General features: G+C 50.8%; 2 protein-coding genes across 2 annotated transcripts; one reads left to right on the top strand and one right to left on the bottom strand.

Moving 5' to 3' along the window:
- Positions 1-27: 27 nt before the first annotated feature.
- Positions 28-5,280, bottom strand: LOC122366489. The gene is made up of 6 exons (XM_043338809.1): positions 5,226-5,280; positions 4,817-5,055; positions 4,034-4,720; positions 3,369-3,855; positions 1,969-2,470; positions 28-376 (listed from the first exon to the last, which is right to left on the bottom strand). The coding sequence occupies exons 1-6, from the start codon at positions 5,278-5,280 to the stop codon at positions 28-30; spliced, it is 2,319 nt and encodes a 772-aa protein (XP_043194744.1).
- A 6,689-nt stretch (positions 5,281-11,969) lies between these two features.
- Positions 11,970-16,545, top strand: LOC122366488 (adhesive plaque matrix protein-like). Its single transcript, XM_043338808.1, has 3 exons — positions 11,970-12,006; positions 14,554-15,316; positions 15,410-16,545. Exons 1-3 carry the CDS (start codon positions 11,970-11,972, stop codon positions 15,840-15,842), a joined length of 1,233 nt encoding a protein of 410 aa, XP_043194743.1. The 3' UTR covers positions 15,843-16,545.
- Positions 16,546-18,132: the final 1,587 nt, after the last annotated feature.

Raw genomic sequence — 18,132 nt, 5'->3', positions numbered from 1 at the left:
CCGCGGCCGCAGCAGCTGTCTCAGCGGCTAGGCGGCGGCGGCGACCTCTGGGGAGAAGGCGCCGAGCTGGGTCACCAGGCCGAGGAACGACCGTAGGTCGGTGATGTTGCCCGGCCTGGGGAAGGCCTGGATGGCACGGACTTTCTTGCCGTCGGCGGTATAGCCAGCCGAATTGATGCGAAAGACGCAGAATTCGACCTCGTCTTCCGCGAACTGACATTTGTCCGGGTTGAGTGTGATACCGTGCTGGTCACACCTTAGCAGAATCTGCCGCACGTGCTGCAGGTGGGCGGCGTAGTCAGCGTCATAGGCCAGGACGTCGTCCACGACCTTACACGTGCGTGCGCGGGATGTCGCCGAGCGCGGCGTCACCGCGCTGGTTGTACACGTCGCCAGAGCTGACGATTCCCATTGGAGCCCTCAGGTACCGGTAGCGAGTTACCTAAGTGTGGAACTACAAGTCGATTCTAGGGCTCTGATTGGTGACTTTGGTCGGGGGATGACGCTTATAGCATGACGTCACTCGCGTACTTGGCCGGACCAACGGCGCGGCGCAGGCGCGCCGAGCCAACCCAGAAGCTCTCAAACTCAATTGTACAGATCCTGCGCATTGAATGGCGAAACTTCGGCGAGTTCGCTTGAGTTTGGAAGCCCCTGCCAGATAACTGGAGACGGCCGGATTATTTGCTGGACAGTGGGCAGCGCAGATGGCGATTGACGGTGCCAAAAAGATGATAGGGAAAAAGGGGTTGAGACTTGAGCAGTGAATTATAAGCCTGTTGCATAGCTGAGTGGTAATTTGTAAAATACTTAAGGTTCGAAGAGATGCAGTGTAGTTTAGCCGACTCAGGGGCATTCTGCCGAGTTATGTAAGGCGGAAGGGTCGCAACTCGCAAGTCGTTTGTTTACATGATTGCCTGATTAAAATGTAAAGCGTACCTAATGTTTAGTTGATAATACAGCGAGGTTGGGCATCTGCTCAATCCATTTCTTCTCTGCAATAGTGCATTCGCCACTGTAATTCATTGTAAGAAGCACTGGGCTGCGCCGCCTGTTAATTATTCCGAAACCACCAGTGAATTGTCACAGTCACTCACAACAATACGAATCGTTCAGTCGTGCGCTGGGGGTCCGCCAAGTTTGAGTGTGCTGCAGAATGCAGACTGGACCGCCGAGAATATAACACTTCCGTCTCCCTGGGCGAGCGGCGCATTGGAGCCGAAGGAAACTGCTTCAGTTTTTTGTGGGGAAGATACCCATGTTTGAAAATTATGTTCTGGAATGATGCGATAAGGAAAAGGACGGTTTCTTGAATTGAGGGCTGTGGAGAAGAAGCAGATTTTCTCATTTGCTACCCGATACAACGCGAAAAGACGCAAATGTTGCACATTGGGCTTAATAAGTCTAATAAAAGATAAGGGACTTCGTGAATCATGCCTAACTGACCGCGACCCAGTTATTTGCCACTGCAGGTATAGTAGGTAGGTACTAGGTAGGTAGATACTCATTTGTAAACAGAGCGTTCCACCAACCCTCGCCAGAAATTCAATCAGCAGTTGCTTATCTTAAAACGTTTGAGTGCACCTAACAACCTTTAAAAATGACGTCCTCCCTTTCAATGGTTCGTTCGAAGACACAAAGCCAGAATCAGCCTAGCAATATCGGAATCCATTGCGCAGTGTGTCGACTGTCGGATGTGCCCATCCACATAGCATAGCACACACTGCTAAATGCAGGTAAGCTCACCTACACATTAGGTATTCGAAGGACTTGATAGCTCATACACATGGAAGAAACGCATGAAATGTGATTAATAGCTGCAGCAGAAGTTTGGCGTCCGATGCCTCTTCGCCAAGTTAAGACCATGCCAATCTCGGCCAGTCTGCCGCCGCGCCGGCACTGGCCGTGGTGTGACGTCATCCGGCCGGCTCGGCGCTGGGTAGTTCCACACTTAGGTAACTCGCGTACCGGTAGCGGCTCCACGGCGGGATAAAACACGTCAGGTCTCGTCTCTGTCTTGTGGCCGGATGGGGACCTGGTGGTACCCCGCCTTGCTGTCCAGACTCCAGCTTGGTGAAGTACGCAGCGCCGGGTGAGACGAAGGCGAGTGCGTCTTGAGGCGAGCGGACCGGGTACGTCGGTCGCTTCACGAACCGGTTCAGTTTCGTGAAGTCCACGGTCAGCCGACAGCCGGACACTGTGCCGTCTGACGACCCCTTGGCCACAGGAACGATCGGATGACACCAGTCTGTGGGGTGCTCCACCGGCTCGATGATGTCCTTTTTCATCAGCTCGTCGAGTTGCAGTCGCACGTCCTCTCGCCAACAGAACGGGATATTCCGGGCGGTGGTCACAGCGTGAGGGACGGCGTCGTCCGTCAGCTCGATCTTCATCGGCTCCCCCGTCATCTTCCGCAGGGTCGACTCCGTATCGAAGACCCTCGGGAACTCGGCTTTCAATTTGTCGAAATCTGCCCGCCGCTGCCGTGCGGAGGGGGTGCCACCCAGAGGTCGAAAAACTGCCCATCCCTCCAACCGGTGTTGGAGCAAATAATTGACCGAATATCAATGCAAACGGAAAATAATCGATCACCAATGATCAATATTTTACCTGCATGGCCATTCCTTGCATCCATGTGCAATTTCAAGCTTCAGCCAATGATCCGCTGTGGGTACCTTCTAACCTACCCACGGCCTGGCTGACTTGCTCCCAGTTGCTTCCATCTTCCTGAAGCAAGTCGGTGTCAAAAAGGCTGCTTTTCCCGTTATCACGAACGGAATTTCGCCCTTACAGCAGTTGTAGAAGGTGGCAGTTTTTTAGAGCGTGCAGTCCGTGGAATAGATGTCGCTGCGGTCCGGCCGCGATATCCAGCGACATCTACGCGCGGAACAGTAAGAACTTAGAAGCACGGGCACGGCATTAACTCTTGCACGCCTTTGTTTCAGCGCATTGAAGCTGTCTGACGCTAACTGTATTGGTGTTCAGTGTACATAGAAACGCGAGAGGGATTCAAGTTCTTGACCCGTGCTTTAGGCTGTGCAACAAATCATTTTTCTTGTGGAGCAAATTTTAGGTCGGTTGGAGAAAGTCTAACAGTTTTTTCGACCTCTGGTGCCACCGGCGGCCGGGCGGCGGCGCGCGCGTAGGGCCGGGCGGCGGCGCGCGCGTAGGGCCGGGCGGCGGCGCCCGCCCGGTCGGGTCGGCGCCGGCCGAGCTGGCGGCCGGCCGGTCGGCGGCAGAGACGCGGCTTATGTCCCGGGTCTCCTCAGGTGCCGCCGTCGTGCCGCTGCAGCGCCGTAGTGCGGGCTGTCTGCCGGCGGCGGGGGCCTCAGGCGGCTCGCCGGGCGGCGGCGGCTCCGGTGCCCCACCGTCCGTCCCAGTCTCGGCTGCCGAGCCGCGCTGGCAAATCTGCCGCGGGAAGCTCGCTGGCAGAATTCCCAGGCCGATACAATCGTGCCACGACAGCAGTGGTGAGTGCAGTGCTCGCAGAACGGACACCTGCACGGTCTGTATGACGTCACCGAGCTGCAGGGTGAGGGCGTACGTGCCCACACAGTCCAGCCGGCGGCTGTCGGCGGCCCACAGCACAGCCGTGGAGGGCGTGAGGTCCGCTCTGCTCACTCCCATGGACTCGGCTTGTTGCAGTGAGAGGGCTGATATCTCGGCGCCTGTGTCGGGCGTCCATACGGTCGTCCGCCTGACTCCGTTTGGCAGGTGCAGCTGTAGCCGGACCTGCGGCGACCGGTGGGCCGTCACACTGTTGAGGCGCGCGCCCGGCGTCCGGGCTGCCGGCGGCGCTGGCTGCTGCCGGTTCCCCGTGTCTCTCGTGGTTGCATTCGCTGCCAGCACCGAAACCTGCCGGTGCGACGCGTCGGCAGCCGTGCTGACACGGCGGCGGCTGATTGCGCTACGGTGGCGCCGGCCCCTCCCCTGGCGGCTGCTGCTCGCGCTACGGAAGCGCCAGTCCTGTCCCTGGTGGCTGCGCTCGGAACTAGGCGTCTGCCGGCGCCGCTCTTCAGTGCCCGCGGCATGCCGGCAGACCGAGGAAAAGTGGTCCCGTTCGTGGCCATCGGTGGCAGGTGCGACCCAGGGCGGGGCAGGCACGACCGTCCGTGTGCTGCGCGGCACCGCAGCGGTCACACCGCCGGGTCTGGTCGGCCGAGCGCGAGTCCGCGCCGCTCGGCCGACCGCGCTGTCGCCGGTACTCGGAGAGCTGGCGCAGAGACGGCTCGCCCGGGCCACGGATCGCCGAGCTGTTGAGACGGGCGCTCTCGGACGCCCGGCACAGGTCGGCGGCCATCTGGAAGGTCAGATCGGGCAGTTCCAGCATGCGGCGTCTGGCCTCGTCATCACTGGTGCCCACCACCAGATGGTCTCGGAACCTATCATCGGTGCAGTTCGGGCAAAAATCACAGCAGGACGCTATCTCCTTCAGGGCGCAGATAAAATCGTCCACTGACTCGCCTGGCTCCAGCATCCGCATGTTAAACTCGCAGCGGTCGATCACCACGTTCCGCTGCCGCCGAAGGTGGGTGTGCATGGCGGTGATTACATCGGCCATGGACGCCTCGGCCGGGATGGGCAGGCCAAACCGGACCACGCGGGCCCAGTCGTCGTCGAGAACAGCGAGCAGGGCGGCCCGCTGCTCAGCCTCGGTGAGATCGTGGACGCCGGTGAGGAGGCAGTAGCCGGAGAACTTCTCTTTCCAGGCCTCAAACTCCTTGAGGGTAGCGGTAGCCGCCAGCCGGGGCGTGGGCGTGCCGGCGGCGGGCATGCGTGCACGCGGCCGGGCGCCGGAATCGGGCCCCGCGGCTGCCTGGGCGGGTGCCGTGGCGTCCTGCACGGCCGTCGGGCCGGGAAGCACCCGCTCCAACAGCGCGGCCATCCGCTCCTCACGTCGCGCTGCCGCTGCAGCCAGCTCCAATTGCTGCTGCAGCATGCCCCGAACTCCGAAGTAGCTCCATCTCAGACGGCTTCTCGGCGGCGGCGGCCGACTGCGCCTCATCGCCGCCCGCCATCTTGGACGCGCGCGCCGCACACAGATGTCACTCGCGACTGGCGACACGAGCATGAATCAGAGATTATCCCAGCCGCTCGCCAGGTTTCGTGCCCCACCCCACGCCAGCCCGTCATCGACTTCAGTCGGCTGGGCGGCCCATCTTCCGCGATAGTCCTGAGGGCTTGCCCTCGGGGAGCGCGTGCGCCTTGGCGAAGAGCTTCGCTACCAGCACGTCTCGCCGGGCGGCCAGCGGGCACCGGCATCAGTCCGACCTCCGCCATCACTGCGTGGGCTGGGGTAAACAAGGGGCAGCCGGTGATATACGGGTCACCGCCCGCATCTCCCTCTGGAGGAGTTCCACGTGGGATTGTGGCGTCACCAGGAGCCAGGTGGCGGCCGCGTGCACCAGCACTCCACGGACGTATCCAGACGCTACAGCGCAGAGCTGTCGTTCCTCTAGTCCCCAGCCCCGCGCTGTCCGCTTGCGAAGCTGCTGGATCCCGGGCGCACTCGGGAGCGGAGACTGCGGCAATGGGCCCCGAAGTGAAGGAGTAGGTTGAGGGGGTGGCTCCGAGTAGTTTGAGACGGTCGGCTGCTGGAGCCGACTTTTCGTCGACTTTGATGGCGCAGTCCACGGCGTCCGCGGCGCTCTAGGAGACGACGAGCAGCTGCGTATTTCACCCGCTACCAGCATCTTGGACTATGTTGCCCAGCGCACCACAGCGTCCGTCGCCTCCTGCATCCGGCCCCAGCTCAGTGTCGTCTGTTTCCATTAACACTCTGAAATGACAAAACAATTAGCAATTAAAATCAAAGTTCAGCACTGACCAAGTTTGACCAAACTTGCCATTTCAACATAACACAGTGAGCTGTCAGAATGCTGTTCTTTTGTGCTTTGACACAGTTGCAAAATAGGTACCTTAATACGTATATCATAGAAGTAATTACTGGTTACTATTATTGGAGGATTTTTTTTTTTACACCGTTCTCGTCAAGTAAAATAGGGGAAGTTGGGGCAATGCCGGAGTTGGGGCAAAGCCGAAATTCGAGATATTTCTAAAACCGTACAACATGGATGCCACGTCTCAGTGATGCTCTGAAGCTTAAGTGACTACAATTATCGCATGTTTGTTACGAGTCGTCATTTGGAATACTTCGGCTGTGAGGGCGCCAAAAGCGTTTTCAAGGTACGTTTCCCTTGTACTACATGCGCCTTTGAAGCTGCATTTCTTACTCATTATGCTACCGTTTGTCTGGCCAATTCGGTCAAGTAATCTTCAGCATGTCTTTGCATAAGTGTGCTGCCTATTTGAAATTTATACAGCACGTTTAAAAGTTATGGGCCTGCAAATGAAAGTATGGCTGGCTGGGGTAATGCCGAAAACGTGCAATTACGCACGTTAAAGCACGCTACGTGGACTTTACTGCTGTAGAATAGCAACACGTATTTTTAGTCAAACAAATTACACTTTCAGCCGGCACAACGGCCTGTTACCTATATGGAATGATTTACCTGGCATTTTGTTATTATATCACACAATTATAACTTCCAGTGTGCACCAAGTGTCCTCAAGCTCTTAAAACGCGTGTCAGCTTTGATGAATTTTGGATAAAGTTTGAGATAAATTGGCAAAACATCAATGTCGGCATTCCTCGTAGATCATTTATCCCATTTTCGGCTTTCCCCGCAGTCCGGGGCAACGCCGAAAAAGTCAGTTCTTTGATATTTTTAGTTTTTGCGCTTAACGGTATGCGAATTCATCAAATGCGCCTGGTATGTTTGAAAGACAAAAGACTGGCCTCTCGAATGACGCCAACAAGAATAGCTTATGTTGTCTACCTTGCGTACTACGGACGTCAGAAAAAAAGTATTCGGCGTTCCCCCAACTTCCCCTACATTATTTTCTTTAACCCTATTCCTGGCGGGGGGGGGGGCTTTAAGGCCCCCCATTCAGGTTTTTCTTGTGCCATTGCCAAACGCCGCAAGACTGAAAGCTCATACTCGGTGACTTTTTAAAACATTCATTGCGCACATTTTGGCAAAAAAAGTTGCCGGGTCAGGTCAGGTCAGGTCACTAGAGGCGGTTTGGTGACCCCACCTCAGAAAAGTTTGCAATCACGCCAGAGCTAGAGTTTTTGACCGAACAATTTCTTCTCTTCAGGCTTTAGTTAGGGTACCAGTATGTGCAATTTGTATATCTCGGAATTTTGATATCGGTGACCTAAGGTCAGGTCAGTTTCGCGACCTCCCCATTATAAGTCAATGGGGGAAAAATCAACTCCCTGTTTTTACCACTAAAACGGGTCGGAATGGCCCCATATACCATACATGACTTCATATACGATCAACCTTCACTACCTTGAGGTCTGTTTTGCTGTTGGGCAGCTGTGAGGTCATGTGACGTCATCAAAGGTCACCAAAGGTTTTTGGCCAATAACTCCGTACAGGAACAAGATACAGACGCGTGGATGGTCTCATTGTGTTCAGCTCGTCAAGACGCATCGAATGACATACATGGTGACCTCAAGGTCACGTGACCTGAGGTCAACCTTTGACCTTGACCTTGCGAGGTCAACATATATATCAATCGATGCGGATTGACGAGAGGATCACGACGATGCCCTTAGTTTGTTCCTATCTTGACTAATTCGAAAGTTATTCGAGAAAATTTCTCTCCATATCTAGCGCCGCCATTTTGACTTTTTCGACCCCTGTGACGTCATCTTTGACCTGACCTGAAAATGACCTTAGTAAAAATTGTAGATCTTCACCGTGCGTATCCGATGCCGTTTACCGTTTGTCGCTATCTTGCTTCGTTCTCGAGATCTCAGGGGGGGGGCCGAATCGGCCCCCCCCCCGCCAGTTTCTTGTCCCGGCGGAGCCCGCCAGGAATAGGGTTAACCCTCGGGCCCGTATTGGTGTTTTTCCATCCGCGAACGTATAAGGGAGGGGGGGGGGGGGGGGTCCGTTGGACCCCCCTCGTCGTTTCGCCCCTGATTGAGCTAGAGCTTCGCGGAAAAAACGAGCGTGTTGCCCGTGACCAGAGGAAGCCGATGATACCCAATTTTAAGGTTCTAGGTCATCGGTTGACCTTCCAGGTCAGGTCAATGACCCAAAAGTCGGGAAAATCGGGACCTGTTAGAAAGTCGTAAAGCGTGGCTGCTATGGGGGTTTTCGGGGTGCTGATCACGAATATCATGTTAGTTTTGATCACAGATGATGTCTTCACGCATTTAGGCCAGGTCGGGTCAGGTCAGGTCAGGTCAACCAGTAAGAGTATTCGTAGTAGGTGGCAACCGCCTCTGACAGCTTCGTAACATGTTACGAAGGTGCCAAAACTACTTCGTAAATGTTCATATGGTTGCTAAATTCGAATTCAGCTAAAAAAACTGGCCTAGAAACATGTAACACTCGTAAAAGTGAACCGAGGTCATCAAAGGTCAATGACCTGACCTGACCTTCCGGTGACCTTGACACACACCCTAGTGCATGGGAGCATTATCATATCCCATGTTTGAACGCTTAAAACCACGAAAAGACTGCAAACGCGCGGCTAATGCGAGCCGACATACGCCGAATCGCGATTCCGGCCAAACATGGTCTCGAAAAGTAGGTCACAGGTCAAAGGTCATTAGAATCAGGGTCATGAAAATTTAAGGGTAGGTGTAAAATTGATTAACGCGAGGGTACTGAAAGTTTCGTCGCGATCGGCCGTTTTTTACGCGAGTTATTCGCGAAAAACCAAGGGGGGGGGGGTCCGTTCGACCCCACCCCTATACGGGCGAGGGTTAACCCGCGCCCGGCTGGGGGTCCTGGATTTCCACGCCCTGCTGGGGGGGGTGGGGTGTTTGAACACCCCCCCTTCTAACTCGGCTCCTGGGCCACGTAGCGATACGCGGAAGGCGGCGTTCGAAAGAGCTTTAAAAAATAATGACGAAATCACTTCAGTCAATTTTTTGGTCAGGTCAAAGGTCAGGTCACCAGAGGTCATTGAAGGCAAAATTTCGCCGATTTCCAGGTCGAATGTCGACAATTTCCAAGAAGCCAACGCATAACTCGGGAACCAATAGAGCTACAGCGCCGCGGAAAAGCGCATTCGATAGCCCTATTAACGCCCTTTCTGAGTAATGTTCTCAGATTTGACCTAACGTCAACGGTTTTGCCTGCAGGGGGCAAAAACTGCAAAAATAGCCTATTTTTTCGGAAACAGTTTTTCTGCAATAACTTTTGACCCAAGCCTTGTACGAGCTTATTTTAACCGGCATCGTATTCCTCTCGTCAAGACGCATCGAATGAACTATAACCTGACCTTAAAAGGTCAACTTGAAAAATTGACCTCAGGTCAAGGTCATGACCTGACCGGAAAGGGTCATGTTGCATATCAGTCGATCCGTATCGTCGAGCTGAACACATCTAAGGCGTTTTCATCGCTCTAGCATGCCTCTATCAAAAGTTATTTGCGAAAAACTGTTAGATACCATTCGTGACCTAAGATGACCTCAAGGCATAAACAGGGGTCACGGACACCATTTTCATGTTCAGTGTGTCTAAATCACTTGTAATTCAGTGTTTGTGAGTGTTTATAATGTCTTTCGTCCAAAAGAGGCGCATTTCAATTTTCTCCCCTTGACTTATAATGGGGAGGTCGCAAAATTGACCTGACCTTAGGTCATCGATATCAAAATTATGAGATATACATTTTGTACATGTTAATGCTCTTAGCAATCGCTGAAAGTTTCAAAGCGATCGGTCACTCGATGTAGCTATGACAGACATTGAAACTTTTTATGAGGTGAGGTCACTCCAAGTGACCTGGTGACCTGACCTTGAATGACCTTGGTCTGAAATTTTCACAACATGTGTAGAAATGATGTATGATAAGGTGTACCAAAAACGGCGGCGCTCGGCGCCGCCGTTTTTAAGATATTCGCGAAAAACCACAAAGGGGGTGTTCAAACACCCCCCCCCCCCAGCAGGGCGCGGGTTAAGCAGAAACTCAACCTGTGTTTAAGCAATGTGTCTGGTGAGTGCGGTCTCTGCTTAATAATGATCGATGAACATTTTTCTAGTTAAATGTACCTCCACTCTTATAATTAAAGTACATTTCATTGGAACAAACTACGGTTTTCCTAACTTCTGCAAAAGGCGCATTTAGGCACAGCACGCCCTAATTGCGCCACATGAAATAAGGCATTAATCCGCGCCCGGCTGGGGGTCCTGGATTTCCACGCCCTGCTGGGGGAGGGGGGGGGGGGTGTTGGAACACCCCCTTCTAACTCGGCTCCTGGGCCACGTAGTGATACGGGGAAGGCGACGTTCGAAAGAGCGCCAAAATAAGGAAGTAATCATTTCGGTCACTTTTTTTGGTCAGGTCAAAGGTCAGGTCACCAGAGGACATTAAGGGCCAAAATTCGCCGATTCATAGGTCAGATGTCGACAACTTTCAACAAAGTGACGTACAGCTCGGAAACTATAAGCAAAGCTCGGACAATTTCCAAGAAGCCAACGCATAACTCGGGAACCAATAGAGCTACAGCGCCGCAGAAAAGCGCACTTGATAGCCCTATTAACGCTCTTTCTGAGTAACGGTTTTGCAGGAGGCAAAAACTGCCAAAATAGCCGATTTTTTTCGGAAATCGTTTTTCTGCAATAACTTTTGACTCAAAACTTGCACGATTTTTTTTTGGCAGCAAAATATTGATAATGCTGCACAATAGGCATGTAACGTCTTGTTTTTTGTCTCTCCATACCCGGCACATAGGGTAGACCGGGGCAAGTCGCCCCGCCGAGGTAAAACGCCTCACCGATATTTCTCGGAACTGGCAGAGTTCTGGGGAAACATCATCTCTTCTATAAAACGTGCACTGTATGATCATTATATGAGCAGACTGGAAAGAAATTGTGATGACTCTTTCGGGAGATATAGCTAAAAATGTGTTTTTTGAGTGATTTTTATGTTTTGTTGTCAGATTATGTATCATGGCGTTCTTTTATGGTCCACATTAGGTTAACGACTTTTATGTATTTTGAACAACTATTGTCTAACGCTTATCATGCCGGGTTGGTTCGTGTTAAATTATGTCTTGCTGGAGTGCAAGGCGTTGTTCTCTGACCGAATTACGTGATGGGGTAAAACGCCCCAGTAGGTCGCGGGGCAAAAAGCCCCTGGGGCGTTTTACCTCATGTGTTGTTCGGGCTACCCACTTTCTAATGTTCGGTAGCTGGCGAACAGTAAGTTTCTATGCCTTTATGTGTATTTTTCTCAGCAACTGGATGGCAAAGGAAGTATTTTGTTAACATTTGCATTGCAATAATTTATTATTTGGTCTTATGAGGTAGGTGAAAAACCTGCTCATACAATAGTGCCATAGCTGAGCACCTGACAGGATGGAATGTGCTAACTTCAGTGCCGTGCCTCCAGAGGTCTAACGGACCTCTCACATAAGATTTAGCCAACTACCATGTTAAATCTTTAATCTAAAGTATGGGGCTACTTGCCCCAGGTCGTGGGGCGTTTTGCCCTGGGGTTGGGGCAAAATGCCCCATTTGCAGTTGCTTCGCAAATCACTTCCTAGCTTGGAGTCCGATCATAAGTGAATCAATTTGAGGGGTGCAATTTAAAGTAAAACGTCCAAAGAAAGCATTGAGCACAAATTTGGCCTTCCAGGTGATGTGGGACAAAATTTATGTAGCAAAATAAATTATCTGGGGCGTCTTGCCCCAGGCTACCCTATGTATGTATACCTACCATCAAAAATCACTTTTTGCCACCCTTTCTCACGAACAGCAGTAACAGTTCAATAAGTAAGCAGGCTCAGGATAAGAAAACACTACATTTTACAAAACCACTCCAAGTACGCGGCTTATAACCTTACGCTGGTGGTGGTATAGGTCGAAAAATATTGTTTTGATGATTGTTTTTAATAAATTGTTTTCCAAACACCAATCGACATATTCGGTTCACAGAAAATGACACCGGCGCAATCAGGATTCCTTTACTACTCAGGTTGGTTCATTAGGGAAATAAAGGCGCCGTGTTGACGTCATCAGAGGAAATCCTTCACGTTCAAATGAAGGGGTCATTTGAATGCCTGATTTTGGCTTGATATAGTCCTATGTTTTTTTAGTTTCAGCCCAATTTATCGTAATTAGGCGAACTCATTGATACATTGGTACAACTTCTGATGACACATAATCTTTTTTTTCTCCAGCTCGCTCGAGAGATGATGAAATTTGCATGCATGTCTATGGGTGAAGGGAGATTCTACCGCCGTGGTGACGTCACGGTAAAGGGACTCTGCAGCTCGTGAACGGGGGCTGGGCGCAATTAGGACTTAGGAGACCGGGCGGAGATTGGGCACTCTCCCCTACCCCGAGTACCTACCATAAGAACACCGAGACCGAGGTACGCGGTACGCTACGGAGTTCAGAATGAGATATAGACGCACGGCCAATGGGGATTAAGTGGATAGGACAGGAATGGAGGAAGAAAACGAATGAGAACAGAGGCACAGTGTTAAAGGGACCCTCCCACCTTAACCCGCGCCCTGCTGGGGGGGGGGGGGGGGGGTGTTTGAACACCCCCCCCCTTGTGGTTTTTCGCGAATGTCTCAAAAACAGCGCCGCCGTTTTTTATACACCTTATCATACGTCAATTCTACACATGTTGTGAAAATTTCAGACCAAGGTCATTCAAGGTCAGGTCACCAGGTCACTTGAAGTGACCTCACCTCATAAAAAGTTTCAATGTCTGTCATAGCTACACCGAGTGACCGATCGCTTTGAAACTCTCAGCGATTGCTAAGAGCAATAGCATGTACAAAATGTATATCTCAGAATTTTGATATCGATGACCTAAGGTCAGGTCAATTTTGCGTCCTCCCCATTATAAGTCAATGGGAGAAAATTGAAATGCGCCTCTTTTGGACGAAAGACATTATAAACACTCCCAAACACCGAATTACAAGTGGTTTATACACACAGAACATGAAAATGGTGTCCGTGACCCTTGTTTATGCCCTGAGGTCATCTTAGGTTACGAATGGTATCTAACAGTTTTTCGCAAATAACTTTTGATAGAGGCATGCTAGAGCGATGAAAACGCCTTAGATGTGTTCAGCTCGACGATACGGATCGACTGATATGCAACATGACCCTTTCCGGTCAGGTCATGACCTTGACCTGAGGTCAAATTTTCAAGTTGACCTTTCAAGGTCAAGTTATAGTTCATTCGATGCGTCTTGACGAGAGGAATACGATGCCGGTAAAAAAAAGCTCGTACAAGGCTTGGGTCAAAAGTTATTGCCGAAAAACTGTTAACGAAAAAATCGGCTATTTTTGCAGTTTTTGCCCCCTGCAGGCAAAACCGTTGACGTTAGGTCAAATCTGAGAGAATTAATCAGAAAGGGCGTTAATAGGGCTATCGAATGCGCTTTTCCGCGGCGCTGTAGCTCTATTGGTTCCCGAGTTATGCGTTGGCTTCTTGGAAATTTTCGACATTCGACCTGGAAATCGGCAAAATTTTGCCTTCTATGACCTCTGGTGACCTGACCTTTGACCTGACCAAAAATTGACCAAAGTGATTTCGTCATTATTTTTGACGCTCTTTCGAACGCCGCCTTCTGCGTATCGCTACGTGGCCCAGGAGCCGAGTTACAAGGGGGGGGGGGTGTTCAAACACCCCCCAGCAGGGCGTGGAAATCCAGGACCCCCAGCCGGGCGCGGGTTAACATTAGATTTGAGTTGAGATAGCCAAAATGGGGTCCCTGGCTCACAATTACCGGTTTCGGCACTCACAACATCGAGAAATGCCTTAAATCGGAAATATTGAATTTCAAAATTGCAGCATTTTGATTCAGAGGGGCATAGGAATACCCCTCTGAATGTGTGACGTCAGCGCAGATATCTAACGATTTTTAAATGTTTGACTAAAACGTTTTGTAGCATGCGGTGGTATATGCTGCTTTGCGCGCAACAAGTGCCGCACTTTCAGTTGCCAAACTATTACTTCCAAATAAAGTCGCTAGGAACAGCGGAGATCCCAAAAAGTAAACAAAAGTAGAAGTCCAATATCTTGAAAACCGGTGAATATTTTTCGGTGAAATTTGGTAGATATTCGTTTTCGCTCTTTCTGAACCGAGCGACATCACTTTCATGCCAATTCGTAGCCTTTTTTGAAGGTGGGAGGGTCCCTTTAAGTGGGGGAAACCAAACTGACAAAAGAAAGGGAAAAATGACAATTGTTTTTTATGCATAACATCTGGGTATAATCCCTGTTTGGATGACATTTTCAAAGCACTTTTAAGCTCTACATAGTTATGTAGATCGCGCGCGGCCGTAAACACATTAAGGGAGCACGAAGCGTTAGGTCAGCCAAATGTCTGTCCACAATATTACCGGTCAAACAACTTCACCCATTCCGGTTTTATATGCTTACTACTGGATAGTTCATTGAGAGTGCTCAATATCTCTAAATCTTCTTTGCTTCCTCTCTTCTAAGACTCCCCCTCTACACATCTGACCGCTGACCCAGTGCTCCCTGTTCTCCTTGCAGGTCCGGACCGCCACCTGGACTACAGGACTTTGTTCAGTGATGCTCCTGACTACAGGACTTTGTTCAGTGATGTTCCTGACTACAAGACTTTGTTCAGTGATGCTCCTGACTACAGGACTTTGTTCAGTGATGCTCCTGACTACAGGACTTTGTTCAGTGATGCTCCTGACTACAGGACTTTGTTCAGTGATGCTCCTGACTACAGGACTTTGTTCAGTGATGCTCCTGACTACAGGACTGCGTTCAGTGATGCTCCTGACTACAGGACTTTGCTCAGTGATGCTCCTGACTACAGGACTGCGTTCAGTGATGCTCCTGACTACAGGACTGCGTTCAGTGATGCTCCTGACTACAGGACTGCGTTCAGTGATGCTCCTGACTACAGGACTTTGTTCAGTGATGCTCCTGACTACAGGACTTTGTTCAGTGATGTTCCTGACTACAGGACTTTGTTCAGTGATGTTCCTGACTACAGGACTCAATATCAGGACTCAACGACTGTGATCCAGGATGCTCCTGACTATAAGACTGCTGTGGTCCAGGATGCTCCTGGCTACAGGACTCAATATCAGGACTTAAGGACCGTGGTCCAGGATGTTCCTGACTATAAGACTGTGGTTCAGGATGCTCCTGACTACAGGACTTTGTTCAGTGATGTTCCTGGCTACAGGACTCAATACGTTACGGTCCATCAGGACTCAAGGACCGTGGTCCAGGATGCTCCTGACTATAAGACTGTGGTCCAGGATGCTCCTGGCTACAGGACTTTGCTCAAGGATGTTCCTGGCTACAGGACTCAATACGTTACGGTCCATCAGGACTCAAGGACCGTGGTCCAGGATGCTCCTGACTACAGGACTTTGCTCAAGGATGTTCCTGGCTACAGGACTCAATACGTTACGGTCCATCAGGACTCAAGGACCGTGGTCCAGGATGCTCCTGACTACAGGACTTTGCTCAAGGATGTTCCTGGCTACAGGACTCAATACGTTACGGTCCATCAGGACTCAAGGACCGTGGTCCAGGATGCTCCTGACTACAGGACTTTGCTCAAGGATGTTCCTGGCTACAGGACTCAATACGTTACGGTCCATCAGGACTCAAGGACCGTGGTCCAGGATGCTCCTGACTACAGGACTTTGCTCAAGGATGTTCCTGGCTACAGGACTCAATACGTTACGGTCCATCAGGACTCAAGGACTGTGGTCCAGGATGTTCCTGACTATAAGACTGTGGTCCAGGATGCTCCTCGCTACTCGACCGTGACTGCGACCCAGAATGCCGTTTAGTTTACGTTCTAGGGAAGGGAAGGTCAAGGTCAAGGAAAAAGCAAAATTCTAACCTGACATTTTGTTTGCATTGAAAGGGTGTCGACTGTCGATTTGATATAGTTTGTCACGGGGAATACAATGGTGGTCTTAGCTTTGCGCTACGTGGCCTAAAACGGCTAAAATGGAGATTGAAAATTGGCGTAAACAATTTTTTGTTGCCATGAGTTTTCCGAAAATTAAGCTAACTCAGACAGACTCGCCGCTCAGTCAGACTCGGGTATAACGAGCACATTCGAGAGGTCAAAAACTTAAAACAAGACACCCCTTTTGGTCTCCATCAAACAAAACATCCTGATGTTCAAATTAACAGCAGCAACGTCTCCATTCAACTTCTTCATGTGTCAAGAGACGGCCCAAACCGAAAGATCTGGATATCAATCTCAACATTCGATGTCTAAAAACAATCGTGAACACTCAAATCTCCTTTTGGCCTCTAATCTGTACCTACTTGTATCTGACTGATGGTGAACTGGAGAGTTGCGACATCGCGTGTGTTTGTGTGTAAATTCGACCGTTGTTGTACGAGTTTTTTTTTATCCCGGTAATGGTTAACTTTATCGACTTTTTATTTTGGATTAGTCATGGACAGCCAAGGTGTTGTGTGTTTGTGTGTGTGTCTATCAGTCTGCTGGGAAGAAATATATAGTTTTGCCGGGCGTTATCAGTGGTGTTAGAGGGAGGAAAACCAATGATGGGCTTAGTCTTAACCCGCGCCTCAGTGGCGGTCTCAGCCAACTTCGCCCTAGGTGGGGGGGGGGGAGGGGAAGGGCATATGTTACCAACCACCTCTAACTAAAAAATTAAGAGGGCTAGAAAGACGCGGTAAAAAAGCAATCGATAGCTCTCAATGCGTACGTTTGTAAATATTTTTTGTCATTTTTCATCTTGGAGCAATATTGGGGTCACTGGAGGTCATCAAAGGTCAAAATTTGCCAAATGTCATTATATTTTTCAGAAAAAAAATCTGCTATCTCAGGAACTATGATAGCTAGAGAGAGAGAAAAAAAAACACGGGTGTAAAAGCAATCGATAGCTTCTAAACTCTTCTTTTGATAAGGTTTCATCAAAATTGATCTCAGGTCAACGGCTAAGCCTCCATTGGTCAAATATTGTAAAAATAGCTGTTTTTGGATCAAACTTTTTTCACGAACAACTCTGCGGCCCCTGGTCCCGGTGTACAATGGAATGCATCAGCACGGAGTCACGATAATCGATCACAGCATCGAACTGCAGCCACCCTAACTCTCGTCTGGCGGCTGAGATGCGTTCGTGACGATGCTTTCTGGTCACGATGCGGGTAGCGAAGTTGATGGCCTTGTCTATGCGGTGGCGCTGCTGCTGTGTCGGTGGAGCCCAGGCCGGCAAACAGTAAGTGATATGAGTGAAAGCGAGCGACTGAATTAGGTGCACCAGTGTTTTCCGCGGAAGAGTGTCTCTGAGTTTGCTGATAGTTGAGAGACTGTTGTAGCACCGTCTCGTTACGTTGCTGACTTGTGGGCGCATACTCAGTTCCGAGTCAAGAACCACGCCGAGGATTTTGATGTGTTGTGCTGGCTGCAGGCTTAGTCCGTCAAATGAAATCGAGAAGCCTGTCGCCTTTTTCAGCGACGGCGCGGTTCCGAAAAGAATCAGCTCTGTTTTAGAGGGATTGGCTTTGAGTCCGTTCGAAGTGAACCACGCGGAGAGATGTGACAGATCAGCTTCCACAGTGAAACGCAGCTGAGCTAGGTCCGAAGGTGTGGGCCGTGCACTGTGTACAGGGCTGGACAAATGTGCCGAGTTGGGGTAGCACGAGTCTTCCCAATTCCACGCCGGCTGCGCCGGCTTGGCTTTGGAGCCGCACCAGACAGCGGAGGTCAAGGTCACCGCCAGGGCGGCGGCGGATTTGCTGCGCCCGTGCAACCCCAACTCGGCATATTTCTCCACCCCTGACTGTGTATGATTTGAGAGTCGTCGGCGTAAGACACAATGGATGCCTGGTTCGACAGGTGACATGGTAAGTCGTTGGTCAGGAGGTTGTACATGATCGGGCCCAGAGTGCTGCCCTGTACAACACCGTAAGTCACATCAGCGGTTGCACTGCCCCCTACCGACTGTGTTCGGTCCGTGAAATAGTCCAGAAACCAGTGAGACGAGATACCATACCATCCGAGCTTACTGAACAGCACATCTCTGTGATCTCTGTCAACACAGTCGAACGCTTTCGACAGATCACACGAAGTCAGACATGCCAGTCGTCCCTCCTCCC

Source organism: Amphibalanus amphitrite, unplaced genomic scaffold (assembly GCF_019059575.1).
Source record: "Amphibalanus amphitrite isolate SeventyFive unplaced genomic scaffold, NRLGWU_Aamphi_draft 000811F_arrow, whole genome shotgun sequence".
Classification (NCBI taxonomy): domain Eukaryota; kingdom Metazoa; phylum Arthropoda; class Thecostraca; order Balanomorpha; family Balanidae; genus Amphibalanus; species Amphibalanus amphitrite.
This window is presented reverse-complemented; position numbering and strand designations above follow the sequence as displayed.

Coding starts and splice junctions, on each gene's coding strand:
- LOC122366489 (XM_043338809.1), bottom strand. CDS start 5,280: ATGGCGGAGGTCGGACTGATGCCGGTGCCCGCTGGCCGCCCGGCGAGA. Junction 4,721..4,816: donor ACGCCACGGCACCCGCCCAG/GCAGCCGCGGGG, acceptor GCTACCCTCAAG/GAGTTTGAGGCCTGGAAAGA. Junction 3,856..4,033: donor CACTTTTCCTCGGTCTGCCG/GCATGCCGCGGG, acceptor TCGCACCGGCAG/GTTTCGGTGCTGGCAGCGAA.
- LOC122366488 (XM_043338808.1), top strand. CDS start 11,970: ATGACACCGGCGCAATCAGGATTCCTTTACTACTCAG. Junction 12,007..14,553: donor AGGATTCCTTTACTACTCAG/GTTGGTTCATTA, acceptor TTCTCCTTGCAG/GTCCGGACCGCCACCTGGAC. Junction 15,317..15,409: donor CAGGATGCTCCTGGCTACAG/GACTTTGCTCAA, acceptor TCCTGACTACAG/GACTTTGCTCAAGGATGTTC.